The sequence below is a fragment of the Athene noctua genome, chromosome 1 (genome assembly GCF_965140245.1).
Source record: "Athene noctua chromosome 1, bAthNoc1.hap1.1, whole genome shotgun sequence".
Classification (NCBI taxonomy): Eukaryota; Metazoa; Chordata; class Aves; order Strigiformes; family Strigidae; genus Athene; species Athene noctua.
The window spans coordinates 180233503-180251055 of record NC_134037.1 but is presented as its reverse complement, the minus strand read 5'-3'; the positions used below and the strand labels follow the sequence as shown (position 1 = coordinate 180251055).

The window sequence follows — 17553 nt, the reverse complement described above, 5'->3', positions numbered from 1 at the left end:
GCTCTGACATGAGAACCTCTTTCACCAGCTGCATTCTGACCCCTTCAGTCCAGCTATCAGGGCTTCATTTCCCTGGCAGATGGGCAAGTGGGTTTGATGTACTTGAGAAAAGATGCTTGCTTTTAGGCTGTTACTAAGTTATTTCTCAAAGGTACTTTTTGCTCCTTCCAGAATTATTTTTTTTTTTTTACATTTAGCTTTTGATTATCCACCTCTTCTTGTTTAGACATGTCTTGCTGAAAGAAGAATGTATTTTCTTCTAATAGCCTGACTCAGTCTCATCTAACTATGCTAGCTTTTACTGATCTTGCTGACTGGCACTCATCTAGCTCGACCTTTTAAGTAATTTAAGAGTATTGTGCTGCCTGTAAAGACTTTCATTTTAATCTGTTAACTTCTAAGCTTAGAGGTTGCACGTGGTTTTGGATTTCTTACTCAGACAAGGATCTGGGCTGTGCCTATCTTAGACTATGACAGTTGGAGTCTTAAAGCAGGCCTTCTGCATAATAAAGCTCTGCTTCAAGAAAGTAATCTCTTTCAGCATCTAAAATTTAAATATCGTTACACCATGTGATATTTGCTTAAAATGATAGATTAATTCAAGTCTCCCTCATTTTTAACGTTATTTGAACTACAGCTATGTAATAGATATTCCATTTGGTTGTAGTTCACTATTACTTCCACCAAATTGATGTCCTGGTGTTAAGAGTCAAAATACCTATGTCGGTTCTGTCATGTCCAAGATATGTTACTGGTATTTAATTCATGTAATTTGCTGGGGGTATTTGGTGGTTGGGTTTATTTCCCACCGCAAGTATTCATATAAAACCATTTGATCTTGGTCATGTCGCCTGCTCTATTAATCCTGCTCATCAAAGCTTTTGCTGGCTTTGATTAGGCTCTTGTTTCCTGCCAGAACACTGACTCTTCTCCTAATCCTTTTCTCCAGGATATGGTTTTCATGCAGGCTTGATGTCTAAAGCAGAGAATCATTGCCTTTTAAAGGGGAAGAGTAGTTACACAAGTCTCAAACACCAGGCTGCGATTTGTTATGCATGTTTGGCCATGTCTGGACTGGGGGAAACTCTGGGTTTGAAAGTCACAGGATGGAAGCTGATGAGAGAATTAAGAATCTACCACATTGGACTTGTTAGTGGCTGGAAAGCAAAAGGGCAAACAGAGCATTAAATACTTCTCTGTAGAGAGTTTACACAGCTAACAATTTGTTAAGATATTTCAGTGCTGAAGTGAACAGGTACAGTGTACACACTAATAATAATATAGTATGTATAAGGGCATAAGCCACATGGCTATGTATCAAAAGTTGTCTGGTATCAAACAGTTGACATGCTTGAGGGTCTTCCATGCTACAATAAAAGTAACTGCAGTTCTTCATACACAGTAAAGGAAAAACTGTGAAATCACTTTTTGTCTCACTGAAGCAAAATGCAGGAATATTATGCATGCTCTCAGTTTTCTTGTTGTATAGGTATCATTCTTCTAAAATATTTCAGTATCAGTTACATGAACCACTTGCAACTCCTTACAGAGGTATTTCTGTTTTTCAAGTTTACATTCAGAGGAGTTGGTGATGCAAACAACCAGGTTCTTAGAGAAGAAAACAGTGGGAACAAAAATTTCTGATGCATACTAGTAACGTACCTTGGCTTCAAGGTAATAAACCATCCCTACGGGGTGGTGCTGGAAGCATGCTGCTCTCCACCTACCAACTGCTCTTCAGAAGGGCTTAAGTGGTCTGACAGGATAGTATGGCTGAAGATTTTATTACTGAACTCTGGAAACATGGGTCTGTTGAAATAGCAGGTTTAAAATATAGTTTATAGTTCCACTGCCATTCATGTTGTAATTCAGTACAAAGGTGAAAGAATTTTGATTTCCTTCATGCAGGCTGAAAACCTTAGAGAGATAAGGTAACCTTTTTGCTGGAAAATTGCATCAGCTGTGTAGGTGTTGAGAACAAATGAGGAAGTCACCCTAAATTGGTGATTTTTCACTTTAAATTACCTTCTGTAGTTTTTGTTATACCTACACTTCTGGAAACAGCTAATACAAAAAAGGTAGGTCTCAAAACTCTGTACACAGTTCCCTTGAAAAGAAAAACGGAAAACTTGTTGGTTTTTCTTCTCCCCAGCATGTACCAACCTGCAGGAATAACTTACTGAATTGAATATGCTCCATAAGTACTGTGTAAGTACACCTAAAGTAACTGTTGTGTAATGCAATAAATAAATATCTTGCTGTAGCCATTGTTCAGGTTGATTATTTTATGACTTTATTTTTAAACTTCAAATTCCATTGTATTTACTACTAATGGCAGTACATAAACAGTATCTACTTCCTGTGAAAGTCACCAGTTTATAAAGTCAAAATATTAAGGCACTCAAACAGGCTTAAATATAATGACCTTCTAATGTTTCACAAACATTTGACTTGGGCAATAACAAAGAGTGTTTAAAAAAAACCACTTGCAAATTAAAAAACATAATGATCCCAACAATACATTCTCACCCAGTAACAAAAAGTTTTAAGTCAACAACATGTAGGCTAACTCTTACATTAAATGATGGCCCTGTGACCCAGCTGTGGGACCAAGCTGTCCTAGAGCTCCCTCACTAAGGCTTGTGCAAGGTTGTCACTACTGAAGGAAGCTATGTGTGTGTACACATTTATTGTGAAAGGCAACTCAGGCTCGGGGAAAAGAAAGCCTTTTTACTCCAGCACTCTGAACTACAAGTATATTAAAGATAATAAAATTATGCTCTCACTTTGTTCCATAATAAATTATGCCATCCTGCTGCCTTTCAGCTGTACAAGAGTGGCTACTGAGTGTGTCCCTAAGCCCCAGCTAGCTGCCTCTTGGATGCTCTGCAGGGAAGCGGTAGGGCTTTGTGGGACACTGAAGGCATCCACCAGTGAGTGACTCATGGAGCTGCAGCTTGGAGCTCTTTGCAGTTCCATAAAGGAAATCAGGAACACTGACAACCCCTTATTTTATTTTACAAGGTACATGGATCTGTACAATAGTATTGTATCAGTGCTAAAATTTCTCTTGACAGTATGCCGCTAATCAGGGAGGTATGCTTCAGCAATAATTTGACTTTTACCCACGTAGCCAGGGTGCAAAACAAGGTCATTAAAAAAAACAGAATGGCTTTAGGCTTTTATGAGTGAACGAGTGGCAGTCTGTCTGGGTCTTGCCAGACACAGCAGTGCTTCCTGCCTTCTGCAGGAGACCCTGTTTCCACCAGGAATGAATTCAGAGAAGCTGAAGTTACAGGGCCAGTGTATCACAGGGGCCTCTCGCACTGAGTCACCAGCTTCCTGAGGGGCCCTGAGATGTTTCTGGAGCCCATTAGCAAGTGGGACAGCCAGGGACAGAAACTGCTAGCACAGCAGCTGCCTTGGCATGCTCAGGCAAGATCACCCTTCAGCAGCAGCCCCCCCACCCCTGACTGTTAGTCAACCCCAAACCACACTTAGAGAATGCATTCGTCTCCACTTCCTGGACGTGGCCTTTTAGTGCTTTTACACACATGAACACCAGCTAGACTGAAGGACGGTTCCTCGGGTAGGAGCCTAGCTGTCCTTCAGCAGCTTTGACCTTCCATGCTGTTCAGCTATCCTCTCCAGCTGCTGCCTACCTGCTGAACTCCAACAGCATCTAAGCCTTCCACAGGAATATTCAAGTGCTTTTGCACCTACCTGCATCACTTTTAGAGGAACTGGAAAAAGGTGGGTGGACGCATGTCTGTGCAGATGACCCAGTGCCTACAAAACAGGGGGGTCCTGGTAATAGCAGAGAGGGAAATAAAACCAAGTAGCATAAGAGAAATGAGAAGAAAGCTACAATTAGTAGTTCAGCCCTCCTTCCCACTCCCAACTAGTTAGTGAAGCAGTAAGAAGACTTAAGTATTAACAACCCCAACCATAACAGGCACACAAAGCTGAAAACACTGATTACAGGGATCAACTGCACTGTACACACTGGTGCAAAGCAGTCAGTAGATCTTGAAGTAAGCCCTGAAGAGCACCAGGAGCAGGAGGGGGCATGTACTAGCCCACAGCCATATCTGAGCCTGGAAAAGCCACCACCGTGCTCTTGGGGTGCTTTTCTGGTAAACAGTCAGACCACTGAACTCTTCATTTCCTACTTTTCAAGAGCTGCTGAAGTGCTAAGGCTTGGACAACTGGCCCAAGCCAGAGTTGACCTACAGATGAATCCTGTATATTTTATAACTGAAAGCCATTGTGCTAGTAGGTGTTGTACTAAGTTATAACAACCCACTTATGCTGATGTAAAAAGTGCTAGAGCATTGAAGTACTGAAGCCTGAACAACAGGCCCCAAGCTAAAGCTGCTTAGTATGTAATCATTAACAAAGTATGTAAGCTTGCTAGTGAAAGATGCAGCCTAGAATATAATCAGTAGTGAGGACAAAATGCTGAGAGAATGTATCCAGCTTCCCTTGTTTAGCCTTGTTCAAGGCTGAGAACCCACATATCTGGCCTTGGTAGAAACTCCCTTGGTTTCCCCCCCCCCCGAGCCCTGGCCAGGCTTTGGGTGGAATCCAACAGGAGAATGAAACCAGGAATTTTCCACTCAAAACAAAGGTGCCAGCTATTCTGGCTTGCTGATTTTGGGGTATATAAGGCTGGGCCCGTTCGCAGTGACTGTGGAAGCCTCAGCTATGGGTGGACACCCCACGTAGGATTTCCCCCTTGCCGGGACAGGCTCCCCAAACCCTCGCTGTAACCGGGGCTGCCCAGCCACTGCGGGGCTGGGTGATGGTAACGTGTGCAAGTGGTGATGGATCTTTCTTAGTCACTATTCTCCCCATCATGTAGTAATGATTCAATGCATTACCCTGTATTTTCCTGTTTGCTTTAGGTGCATTATTGTCTTTTCTTCCTGCATGTTTTCTGTATTACACCATTATATTATTGAGTTATCACCAGTAAAATACGCCTGCTCTTTTCACTCTGGTGTCTGAGTTTAATTGGTATCCTTAATCAGCAAAACAGCTGCGTATTTCAAGAGGTACGTCAAAAGGAAGTAGGACCTGACCAAAAACCATCTCCAAGTTCAGTATGTTTAATCCTTTTCATTTGCTGTCACTTGCAAATTAAATGTCCTCTCAGAGACATACAGGTGAGCTCCTTTCTAAGGAACAAAATACTGAACCACAGATGTCTATAATCAAGTTCCAGCTAAACAACTGCCAGTAGCTCTGCCCTGCCAAGGGCTAACTTCAGCTGAACGTTAATACTGCACTTTCAGTATCTGGTACTCGTATCTAATTGTCTTAGGAAAATTAATTAGCTTCCATCTGAAAAACATCTCTGTTCATTCCCACCCCCCTCCCAAGTACCAACGCTTTTACCAGTGGGATGGAACATTACACCCGTCTACTAGACCTAAGGAGCGTCCAGCCTACTGTGTTTCCACACAGAACATAAAAGGAGCTAAATTAAAACTCTTCTCCATTCAATTCTCACTCTTTAAAGACAGAAACATTCAACCCCAAACAGTAGCTTTCCACCCGTGAATGGCAGAGCAGTGGATTGGCCCTGGCCACACAGCTGCTTGCTCACTGCCCCCCCAGCAGGGCAGGGAGAACAAGAAGAAGAAAATTTCATATGTAAAGATGAAAGACAGTTTATAGGTGGGTGAGAGAGGGAAGAGGGGAAAAAAAACCCCAAAGCCAGAAGTAAAATCTCTCACTACCTCCCAGAAGCACGTGGATGCCCTGTTGGCCTCCAAGCGATGGCCACCATGAAAGGCCCCTTCTTCTTCCCCTACCTCATTTTTTATTGCTGAGCAGGACACGGCCAGGAATATCCCCCGTTGGGCAACTGGGGTCTGCTGTCCTGGTTGTGCCTCCCCCCCAGCCCACGTGGCCCATAAGCACTGCCCAGCCGTAGCCAGTAGACTGTTCATCAACACCCTTCTAGCCAGGAATATGAAACACAGCACCACACCCACCTCTTGGATGGACACAAGCTCTGAGACCACCAGACCCAGAACAGCCGCCCTGAGCTGTGCAGCTGGAGCCCAGCAGAGCACTGACTTCTTAAATTCAAGTCAAGGCACGAGCAAGACATGCATCAAGGGAAGTAACATTTTTAATATCAAAAATCGCATTTCTGCTATCAGCCACCCAAGTCTTCTGTTTTTTTCAGTTTGAGCAGGAAGATCAGGACAGCCAACAGTTCATTTAATTAAGGCCTGTCTTAAGTAACTAAGCACCTTAATTTAAACTCAAGATGGTCACTGAATTTGTCTGACTGACAGCTCCCAAGGTGATCCCTAACTTGTCTGTAGAACCATAATACAGATATTTTACTTCTACATGGTCCAAGTTCTCCAGATTTTCAGTCAGCCTGAACTTTGGAAGCAAACTGTGTTTATCTTGTACTTGTTCAGATATTAATGTGTTTTAGATACCTGTCCAATTGCCTCACACCACTTTAAAATCAAAAGAAGCTATGGAAGGGCTCTAACACAACAGTGCAGGCAGTACCAATCCACTGAGCCTGCACTACCACCTTGGCACCTAAGACAAGGAAAGGGTGAAGGACAGAGCTTCTACCACCACCACAAAAAAAACCAAACACACCCCAAAACCAAAAACCAACTCAAGAGTTACCTGAGTCTGCTCAAGATTTACACTGGAACTTTACAGGACTCTGACTGCTCATCCTCCTACATTCCTCAAACCTCTTCCTATACCCGCTCTGTTTGGGAAGGATCCAAGGTTTTCATACCAAGTCAACTCTCATCTCTGCAGACCTCTAATTGTGGGGTAAATTATAAACCAAGAACTACAAATCTTTCCTACCATGCAGAAATTAAATTATATTCAGGCAAGAAGACATTCGGCTTATATCAACAGATATTAAACACACCAAGCATTTTATTTAATAATTTTTATTTATGCAAAGCCAATCTAAAAGTGTGTGTAAAAGTGAAAAGCTCTTTTTACATATTAATAAAACGTGTGTGTGTGTGTGTGTGTGTGCGCGCGCGCACTTTCCATGTGGGAGGAGTGAGGATTTGACTGTTTTATTTACAAGAACCCACATTGTTTAAAAATAGACATAGGTAGTAAGTCATTCTTATTTTCTCTAAAGCTAATTGCTGTACAGTATACAACAGCTCAAAGTGCCCAAATAACCAAGGGTGGCCCATGACAACTTGACTATACAAGCTTTTCGTGCCTGATTAAGGATATTCTCATTTTTATGTAATGCTTCTGCCCAAAGCTTGGTTTTGGGTGTTTTTCAGGGGGTTTTAGGGGCTTTTTAAAAAAAAAAATGTATACAGTAGTCAAATTATATTACTATGCCACACCCACTATTTCTTTAAGGAAGAAAACTATGTTCCTTGACCCTCCAGTTCGGCTGCTGCTATATCTGGTTCTTCGTCATTGTAAATGTTTTCTGCCTAAAGACACAAAATATCACATTAAAAATGGCAGACACAATCGTTTTTAAATAATCTTCTACACTTTATATAGAAAAAACATGGTAATAGCAAGAAAGCACAGACATCACCCCCTCCTTAAAGGGGCCCTCTCCCCGCCTTTTCTTAAAGAGCAGCCAAATTTAGGAACATGCAGACAGTGGCTTGACTTCAGCACTTGTCTTCTCGGGTTGTTTCATTTCAGCAGAACAAGTCTTAGCCATTTAATTCCTTACCCTGAACATTTTATTATTTGGACGTAACCACAAAAGAAGTAAAAGAATAGTTACTAAAACTGGAAGCCTGACTTGTCTTGCACATTTAAGTCTGTTACATTTTTTTAACTTAAGTTATTCCCAAGTGATTTTATTCCGTATTTATAAGACAACTGATCCAATTCCTGTGATGTAAAATAATATGAACTAACTGGAGAGTTAGAAGGCACCGTGCTTCACAGTCATTGTGTGGGGGCTGGGGGGGGAAAGGAAGTCTTGGCTAGCATTTGGATCTAAGTTCTCAACTGCCACATTTATTCTCAATATTAACTAGTATCTAAGACTTGGAGTCAAGAATTAGTTAGCAGTTGCCTTTATTCAGGCTGGTTTAGTCTTGTTTTCTTTTGAAAGTCTTACTCTCCAATCAGTGTCAGAAGTAGAGGGGACAGACTGCTTCAGCCACTGAAGGCACAAGCTGCCCTAAGAACAAGCCATTTCAGTTTCATTTATGCAACAAGCTTCAGAGCGACTCAAGAGCTGTTGACACTCACCATTTGCCATATCTGCATTATGTTGTCCTCTGATACAGAACAGATTACCCAAGGCTCATTAGGATTCCAACTGAAGTCTGAGATTTTGGCAGTGTGTCCTCCATGAATAAACTGTTAAAAAACCCGTAAGCTTCAGTAAGCCATTTCACCTCTAGAGAGAAATCTGTTAAAACCTAAGATTCAAATGGTAAATTCATAATGGTGACAACTACACAAAGAAGAAAGGTTCACAATGCAGGTGTCAAAAAGGGGTGTGTGAAACAGCACGTTCCGTTCATCGCTTACGGACACAGCTGCAACTGCTGAGACAGCATTCAAGAAGACAATTCATATTATTACAGCAACAACTGACTGACATCCTCAAAACGGTGCTACTTCACACAAGGTTGGGCAGTGAAATCCAGCCATATTTTACATCCATCACCTCACCTAATTATATAAGCACTTACACCGTTACCCAGGAAATGGGGAAGCCAAGTTATAAGCATTTTTAATTGTTTGTTTCCTAAGAAAGCAAAACAAAACATAAGCCTTTGTACTTTCTACATCAGTAAGGTTTGCAGCCACATGGGACCTAACTGGTCCAATGCTAGACAAACAACTTGAGAGGCGTTGGCTCTACACGTGTTCAGTTATAAGAGTAGCGACCAGCATGTGGCCGAACTATAAACGTTCAACAATAAAGATGTGTGAATCATGTCCAGGACAGCTTTGGGAAAAAAAAAAAATCACTACCTTCAGAATCGAACAGAGGAAGCTACTGTGGGTTACAGCAACGGGTTAAAAACCAGGGAGCTGAAAAGACTTATCAATTGCTGCAGTTTAAGTAGCAGTGCTAAGGCAGCATACTGCCATACAGCAGGTCAGCAGACTGAAACCTGAAAAACATACCAGCAGCTCAGGAGGCCCATCTTCTGCGTCCTCTGCAGACTGCTCTTCTCCAATTTTACTGTAAGAAAGTAGTTTATACTTTTTATTAATAATAAAAATTGCATCCTGTATCAGCTTAACAGTTCCTAGTCGTTTCCAGTATTTGCTTTTGCTGTTGGTTTTTCCCTCTTTCAAATAACTATAAGGTTCAGAACATCAATCAGTTGGTGTTATCATTACTGAAAAAGAATCTAACTTGTGAAACACATGGAGGCAGAAATCCCTTATTACTTATTACACAATTCCATCAGCAAGAAATTCTCACAGAGAAGTAACGTTAGAATGTTACACACATACTGTGCTGCTTTTACTGTATACCTGAGAAACCAGGTCCAAGTTATGCAAGCAAGGAAGGCTAGAGAACAGCAAAAATCCACTCTACCAAATAAAGTAGGTCTGCAGCCTTTTTTATTTTACCATCTGTTCATATACAGTAAAAGAAAGAAAATGCTCTTCACCTCAGATCCCATACATTAAGCCGACGATCAGTACCACTTGAAGCAAGAATTGTTTCATTATGAGGAGACCAGTGAACCTATTGAAAGACAACAACTTGACTGGAGCACAGTTACTGATTTCTAAAGCATATCCTGAATAATCCCCACCAGCACCTGGCCTCTAATTTTCAACAAGACACAATACATCAGTTTCTTCCAGCTAAAATGATGTCCTACAGCTCAAATCAAGTGCTTTAAAGTCTTAAAGATGTCTAAGACTGAACAGCCAACATCACTGTTAAGATATTTACCCTATCCTGAAATTTAATTGCCTAAAATCCACTGTTAATTGCACCTACCCAATACTAGATTTGAACCCAAGTCCTCTCCACAGGAGGACATTTTAGAGAAACCTTCTACACCTGTACTGAGGGTAGCTGCAAGCTCCCGGTACATTCTTAGCAGTAAATTGTAGACTACTTGCTTCAGAGTCAAGTTGGGAAAGGCAAAAAGAAACTATGCAATACTGCCTGTATTTATTGAACCAAAATTCACTATTTAATGTTTAACAGACTTTTGTTTATTGTAGTTGGCCACCGTAAGAAAATTTACATGTTCTTGTCCTAGTCAATACTCTTACAGATTTTGTTACAGGTTGTGAGAAAAAGTTTACCCACCTGAAAAATTTCATCTTTATGAGACTCAAAAGAATGGAGTTTCAATTTTAAATTTCGAAGATCCCACAGAGCCACTGTCTGGGAGAAGTAACAAGAAACCATTTTTACTATAATGGCTGTAGAACTGTAATCTAAAATACTTATAAAGCATGCACAAGTAAATACCTTGTCAGCAGAACCAGTTGCTAGAATGAACTCACTGTACGGGTTGAAAGACAGACAGTTGACCTCAGCTGTATGAGCATCTACGGAATGGCTTGGCTTGGACGTAGTGTTAGATCTTGTGTCCCAACTGTTGCAATGAAGGATTTGTAGGAGAGTGAGGGGCAGTGAGGAGAGAGAAAGAGTGAGCACACGTAAATTTTCACAGGACATTCTTTTTCACTACACTACACATTAGTTTAAGAGACTACATTATTACTAAACTTAAATCTGAAGCTACGGTTTTTATTCAAAAAGCTTTCAGGACTTTGTGTCTGTTGTACATGAGAAGTTCACACCCAGAAGGTGATATACATATTAATTACATCTTATTTTCAGATCATGTGAACACACTAAACAATATGCAGATTTCAGTGATTCTGCAGCATTACTACAGTTGATTGCACTAAAGAGCTATATTAGACCATCTCAGATTAAAAAAACCTGAATTATAAGTGCTCTGGACTGGTCTACTGACAGCACACAGAAGGCATTAAACAGAAACTGCTTAGCCCTGACTTACATCATAAGCTTCTGATCATCAGCCACAGATCCAAACAGAGATTCATGGAGCAGATGCCATGCCACATCTTCTACTACTGCAGAGTGTCCAGTAAAGATTGCTTTTGCATCAACAATTTTGCCTTCTTTTGGTCCAGCACTTACATCCCATAAACACACGGTCTGTAAATAAGAGTCACATTCTATTGTTATGTGAACTTCAGTGTTACCTTAAAAAAAACCCCAACCATATTCTACATATAAACAGAGATGACACTCCTGTTCCTGAAACAGGTTGTTTTTAAAAAGGAACACATAATATGCCATCAGAAATCAGATGAGTTATTAATCAGTTTTATTCAAATTCAAGGCCCAAGAATTATTTATAAGGTCACAAAAGCAATTTACAAAAAGCATCCCTAATTCAGTAGTTTGTGTTTCACTTTTAAAGCCCACACAGAAATTTGCTAGCTGTCAGTCCAACTGATCTTCAAGGGTCTTACTCATTTATGGTCTCACACCCAAGCCAGTTTAAAGGGTTGTCATACAACAATTTCTTCCAGCAGAAAATAAGAACATTCTGTTCTTACTTCACTGAGAATGTTACAAAGAACTGGTTGTTGATTACAGCCTAAAGTCAACTGACAGCCTTTAGAAATACAATACGTGAGAACTTCCCCATGTAACAGCTACAGAAACCCAGTTTTTCTCTAATTATCTATTACAGCATAAATTAGCAGGGGTGATTTGGTTGGTTGCTTGGGGTTTTTTTTTTAAATAGGGGAAAAGATGTGGTTTTTACATGATCATCTGATGCACTGAGAAGATGTCCACTCAAATTTGAGTTCCACGATAAGCCATAGCCTTCTTTCTGGTGCCCTCTTAATCTAAGGTCAGGATTACACTCTCCACTTGGGTCTGAAAGAGAGGAAATTCCTTCCATTGAGCTTCACCTTGCACATCAATCCACATGAGCATCATTATCACCCAAGAACTTTGTTTCCATTGCAATAATGGCATTTCACACATCGGCCTTGCAGGAGAATGCTGCTTCTATGGAGACTCGCTTATGATATTGAGCACAACCAGGCAGTTAAAGTCATCAGAGATATGAGTCTTCCTCTCTTTGGACTCCAGAGCCCATCATCTCTCCTCCCAATTGCAGTAAAATATAAGTTTACCTTTCAACAACAAGAAGCATTTTACTTAACTTCAAGGAATCTGACCCACCTGGTTTTGAAGGATGTTTCGTGTAGTCAAATACCAACACATCAGCAGATGGTGTTTTTGTAGCAATGATGCAGGGATTCTGGGGCATGTAACGAGCACGGTTTACTTCACCTTCATGGTTAATTTTAATCTCTGTTTCAATTTTGCCAGTCACAGATCCAAAGCCACCAAACTCTACATTTGTCAGAAAAAGGTCAATTTATCACATCAACTATTTTAAACAGGTTAAACAGCATTTCATGTATGTCCTCCACTCCAGGAAGCAGTGGTAAGCATCTTATGAAAGACTAGCACCACGTGGCACAACAGTATTAACACCAGATATTTTGAGTCCTCTGATAGAAACTAAAGCTCTGAGTTTGTATTTGAGGTAGGTGGATATCAGTTTTCACCACCACTGACAGAGCTGGCAGAAATATTAGTAGGGATTATGTATCATAGCGTTACCCAAATTATTCTGAAATGTTTCCTCTTTTTAGTCACTATTAATGATCTAGAATTAGTGTGAACTGATAAGTATATGTCAGCTTTAGTATTTAACCAAGTTAGAATACCATTAGACAGGACACTTATTAATGCTACTGCTAAAGCATAATCTTAAGAATGCATGCGCTGCCCACCTCCTTTCTCACTGTCATATTGAGAAGCATCAAACTGATCATCATTGGGAATCTGGACTCTTGCAACAACCAGGTGGTTCTGTTCATCGGATGTGTGCGTTCCCAAAACCAGCCAATGTAGAGCATAATCCTTTCCTTCTGGCCTGTTCAGAATAATAAATGCATGAAATAAAATTAAGCGCTCAGTTCCATAAGTTTGATAGCTAGCATCAATAACATTCAAGATCCAAACTTCTTCAGGGAGCTAGAAAAGAGAGACTCGCGTAAGAGATCCTTTCCTTTGTCACAAGAGACTTGTGCAACGCAGCGAACTAGACTCAGACATAAGCAAGCCAAAGATACAACCAGCAAGGCTAAAGTGACAACATAAGTCAGTAAACTTTGCCACTACAGCTTGAAAGGGACAATTACAGTTTGCACAGTAGCTAAAGGCGATGCTAATACCTACTTCTGTCTTTAATTCCCCTAGCAGTGGCACAGTATTGATTTAGAAAACAATCAATACTATTATCTCTAAAACACTAACACTGAGGACAAATGGCAACTTAGTTACTTCTCTTAGAAGCTTTTACCAGTTTTTATTTTATTTCAGAAGTTCATTTTTAAACACTGAGCAAATTCTATCTAACTAGAATCAAATTTCTCTTCTGGCAGTTAAACACAACATTTAGTAATAAGTGAAAGGCTGGATGGACAGTGCCATTTAGTTCTGAAAGGAAAAATCTTAACAGTCAAAACCAAGCAAATTCTGCATTCCTGCAAACAAATTACGCTGCCTGAATCCAAGCAAACAGGAATCATTGGGGCAATCATAAACCACTGTAGGTATTGCCACACCACTTCCAAGGCATCATCATATATTTTGAAGGGAAAATTAAAATATGAAACAAAACAAGAAAACACACAATGCACACACACTTACTTGCATCAGGAACAGGTGTCCCATCATGTCAGGTGCCATACAAAGAGACAGTCCTTGCCTTATATGGCTTACATATTTTGACACTGGATAATTGGAAATACCAGGTTTTAAACTGAATATTAAGTCAATCTGCAAAATACGAGGCAAGCAGAAGTGTTCCTCATAAGGGCTTCACACCCTCACATCCCCACTTCATTTTCTCCATGCCACAACTAGTTAGCTCACATCTCTCAACATCCTCCCCAAACATTCTGGTATACAAAATTAAGTGATCATCTAACCACCAAGTGTAACATCACATATTTAAGGTGGCATTTTGAAGAGGAAAGAGATCATCCTCTGATTATTGCATGAGCTTTACAAAAAAGCTATTTTAAAACCTAGCTGTATCCAGTTTACAATAAGAGGGACCCAGTCCTTGTCCACTACCTCAATGGGGCCCTGAGTGGTTACCATTACAATTTAAGTTCTGTAGTAGCTGAATCTTCAAAATTCTTTAAGAAATTGACCAGTGAGCCCACAATTTTCAGGGGGAGTTGGAAGAATGGGAAAATTAAAGTATGTGAAGTCAACAATGAGCCAGGGGCAGAACCAGGATGTGAAGCACCAGAACAATATCTTCTTTATTAAGTCCTGACTTAAAACAAAAGAAATTGTAGACAGATACTACAGCTTCTACAGAACAGTAATCTGTACTATACATGAGGAAAAAACAGTCTTGAAGAATAAGTTAATTCAGTACACAGATTTTAGTGTTAGGTCTCATCAATAAATTGACAAAGACTTCTCTACTCACACTTCAGAGCATCTTCTGCTAGGCTAAGTGAGAATTCTGTGAGGTATCGAGTTGTGACTTTTTCCCCCCAAACCTTCTGCATACCCAAAAGTTTTTTATAACATTGTAAGCAAAATAAAGTTACAAGCTCACAAAAAGGAGCCTAAACCCAATTACTCTCATCTTGCACGGTTTTTACTCTCAAGTTACTTAACAGACACGATTAAGAGAGACAGAAAGAGGAGTAAACCAAGCAATTGCACAAAGTCTCAGCTCCTGCTCGGCAAACTAAGCAAATCAGCAGCTGAGCCCTGTGCCTCCCTGCTACCTTCCAGGCCTCTCTTCCTTTCTCTCACCTGGTCACATCAGGCAACCACTGCACGGTGAGGCTGGGCCACTCCAAAGCATGTGTCATAACCAGGTCGTACAAGAAGGGGGTGTTTTTCTTCCAGATCTTGTACTCCTCGCTGATGACGCGCTCCTCCACTGTGTCCTCCAGCACTGCCGGAATAGAAAGAGATGAACCAGGGCATCGGTACCTGCCGCCGCTGAAGCGAGGAGGGGCGGGGCTGGGGAGTGGGAGGGGGTGTGCAGCGCCAAAGGCTGGGGCTATACCAGGGACGAGGCGAGGTAGGAGAGGGGGTCCTGAAGCGCCCTCAGGGGCGGGCGGCGGGGGCACACTGCAACCGCCCCACCCCCGCTACCCCCCCCCATCGGAAGCTCCTTAGAGCGAGATCCCGGAGCGCCTCAGCCCCGCCCCGCCCCCCGCGCCTCTCGAGCACACGCGTCCTCCCCCCACCGCCCAGCCGGGGAGAGGGAGCAGTGGGTTTCCTACCTTCCTTGCTCGCCATTTTGGGTGTGCGCGTGCGCGCGCAGGCAGGCAGGACGCAGCGCAGGCGTCAGCGGCGGCTGACGGCGGCGAAGGGAGAAGGGAGAGGGGAGAGAGGGGAGCAGGGCGGTAGCGCGGGCCGCCGCCGCCGAGGGCCTGGCCACTGAGGGCCCCAACGGCGCCGCCGCCCCGCCGCGCGCGCGGGCTTACCGACTTCTAACCCGCGCCTCGCGGCACGGCGCATGCGCGGCCAGCAGGCCCCGCCGCCCGCAGCGGCAGCCAATGAGGTGGGCGGGAGGGCCGCGAGGGTGCGCGCGGGGGGCGGGGGGCGCGAGGCGGTGCCACGGGGGCGCTCCAATCAGGCGCTGGCGCGCGCTGAGCCCACGCGGGGCGGGGATGCCATGACAGCCGGAAGCGCTGGCGGGCGGGGAGTGCGGGGCGCGCGGGGTGCCGGTAGCGTAGGGCTCCCCCTGCCCCGGCGGGGACGGCGCTGCGCCCGGCCGCCTCCGTGCGGCCGCTCCGGGATGAGGTGCTGAGGCGGAGGCGGGCGGCCGCGGACGCGCGGGGCTTGCGGGCCGGGGGGAGGCCGGCGGGCCTGGCCGCGCGGCGCGGTTGCCGCGAGGTGGGGCTGTCGGTAAAGCAGCTCCCCGGCGGGTGCCGGAGCGGGAGCTCGCAAAGGCGCCTCGCGCTGCTTCACCGCGGTTCCAGGGCGCTACGGAGCGACCTGCCCGCCCGCCCCAGCCGCCGCCTCGCGGCCGCCGGAGCCAGCTCAGCGCGGGCTGCGGGCGTGGGGTGCGCTGTGGGCGTACCGGCACGATGCGGGTCATCTGCTCACCAAATCGCCGTTGCCCCCAAACCCCACCCCAGCGGAAGGGCGCCGGTGACGCCAAGAGGCCGCTGTTTTGTCCGGGCGGCATACCCCGGGCACGCGGCGCCCCCGGGGGCAGGCAGGGCGGAGAGTATCGGCGCTTCCCAGCCCCGGTAATAACGCTGGTGCCACCACAAACCAACCCGGGAACCCCTCCCCGTCAGTACCGCTGTGGAAAATCAGAATACGACAGTGCTACCCACGAGTGTCATTTACACTCGTATTCCATGCTGAGGGATAAAATAAAAATTAAAAATTCTAGAGGTGTTAAATAAAATCCCCAAAACACTCAGGAGCAGGTGAAGAACAAAAACATTCTGGTGCTTTTTAAACTGCCCTACTTGTTACTGCTGCTCGGAGGCAGGTTTACCAAATAGGGCTGCAATCGCTGCACGTTGGAACTAGAAATTGGAAACAGGAGCAGTTGTAGTATTAAGTCATTCATAAGTTCTCATGGACAGAACCCAGGGTACGTTCAGAAAGGAGAGGACAGTACGGTCACTGAGAGGCAAATGAGAACACATGACTTTTTCTACGGAAGAGTCCAAAATCCAGAATGCAATATATCCATTGCCACCAGTCAGAAATTGTAATAATTTATCCTTTAAAAAAGGGAAACAGCAGCTCGCGTCTTTAACATCGGTTAAAAAATTATCCAGACACGAATGAAGAATAGAGATTAGCCTCTGAGAAACAAGTGGAGGTAGCTATGTCCAGGAAATTTCGGGGAACCCAGGGTGGCCAGGGGGAGCGGAGGGTTGCAGTGCAGCAGGCGGCTGTGCAGGGCTGCTGTGGCTCTGGGTAGCTGGCTGTGGCCCATGGGGCAAGCAGCACAGCCACAGTATACGGAGGTTTGGGGCTTTGGCAGTAAAACGGAAATTTCTTGCGATATCCAGCAGCTACCGGGTGGCCTGTTTGCATTTGAAACAAACTTAGATTTAACAGCAAAGAATGGCAGTTCGCCTGTATTTAGTATGTGTTAGCTAACAAGCCCTAAATTATATTTAAAATTTAGACATTAATCCCACTTTACAACTATAAATCTGTAAATAAAAATAGCTACAGAGGCCACAGCTGCATAGTTACTATTTTTCAGAGATGATGCTGAAGATAACAATGTTGCTTGATTTTGTAGGAGAAATGCATGTTTGAACTATTTGTTAGTTGCAGTTAAGACATGGAAGACACTGAACTGCATTATTGAATCCTCAGTCACATAATATCAGTCAGCTTTAGAGTTTCAAGTCCTATTGTCTAACAGGGTCAGTGGTATTGCCTGACTGCTGTGGTGAGTGACACAGCTTCGTTCAAGTGGT

The 17553-nt window shown here is 43.5% G+C and overlaps 1 protein-coding gene across 1 annotated transcript; it reads right to left on the bottom strand.

Moving 5' to 3' along the window:
• Positions 1 to 6942: 6942 nt before the first annotated feature.
• On the bottom strand, positions 6943 to 15616 carry RBBP7 (RB binding protein 7, chromatin remodeling factor). The gene is made up of 12 exons (XM_074929810.1): positions 15376 to 15616; positions 14897 to 15041; positions 12844 to 12986; positions 12224 to 12397; positions 11796 to 11911; positions 11016 to 11176; positions 10457 to 10583; positions 10292 to 10369; positions 9636 to 9712; positions 9139 to 9196; positions 8248 to 8358; positions 6943 to 7463 (listed from the first exon to the last, which is right to left on the bottom strand). Exons 1-12 carry the CDS (start codon positions 15389 to 15391, stop codon positions 7395 to 7397), a joined length of 1275 nt encoding a protein of 424 aa, XP_074785911.1. The 5' UTR covers positions 15392 to 15616; the 3' UTR covers positions 6943 to 7394.
• Positions 15617 to 17553: the final 1937 nt, after the last annotated feature.

Coding starts and splice junctions, on each gene's coding strand:
- RBBP7 (XM_074929810.1), bottom strand. Junction 11,912..12,223: donor GAAACATCCTTCAAAACCAG/GTGGGTCAGATT, acceptor CCTCTCTTTCAG/ACCCAAGTGGAGAGTGTAAT. Junction 10,584..11,015: donor GATGATCAGAAGCTTATGAT/GTAAGTCAGGGC, acceptor TCATTGCAACAG/TTGGGACACAAGATCTAACA.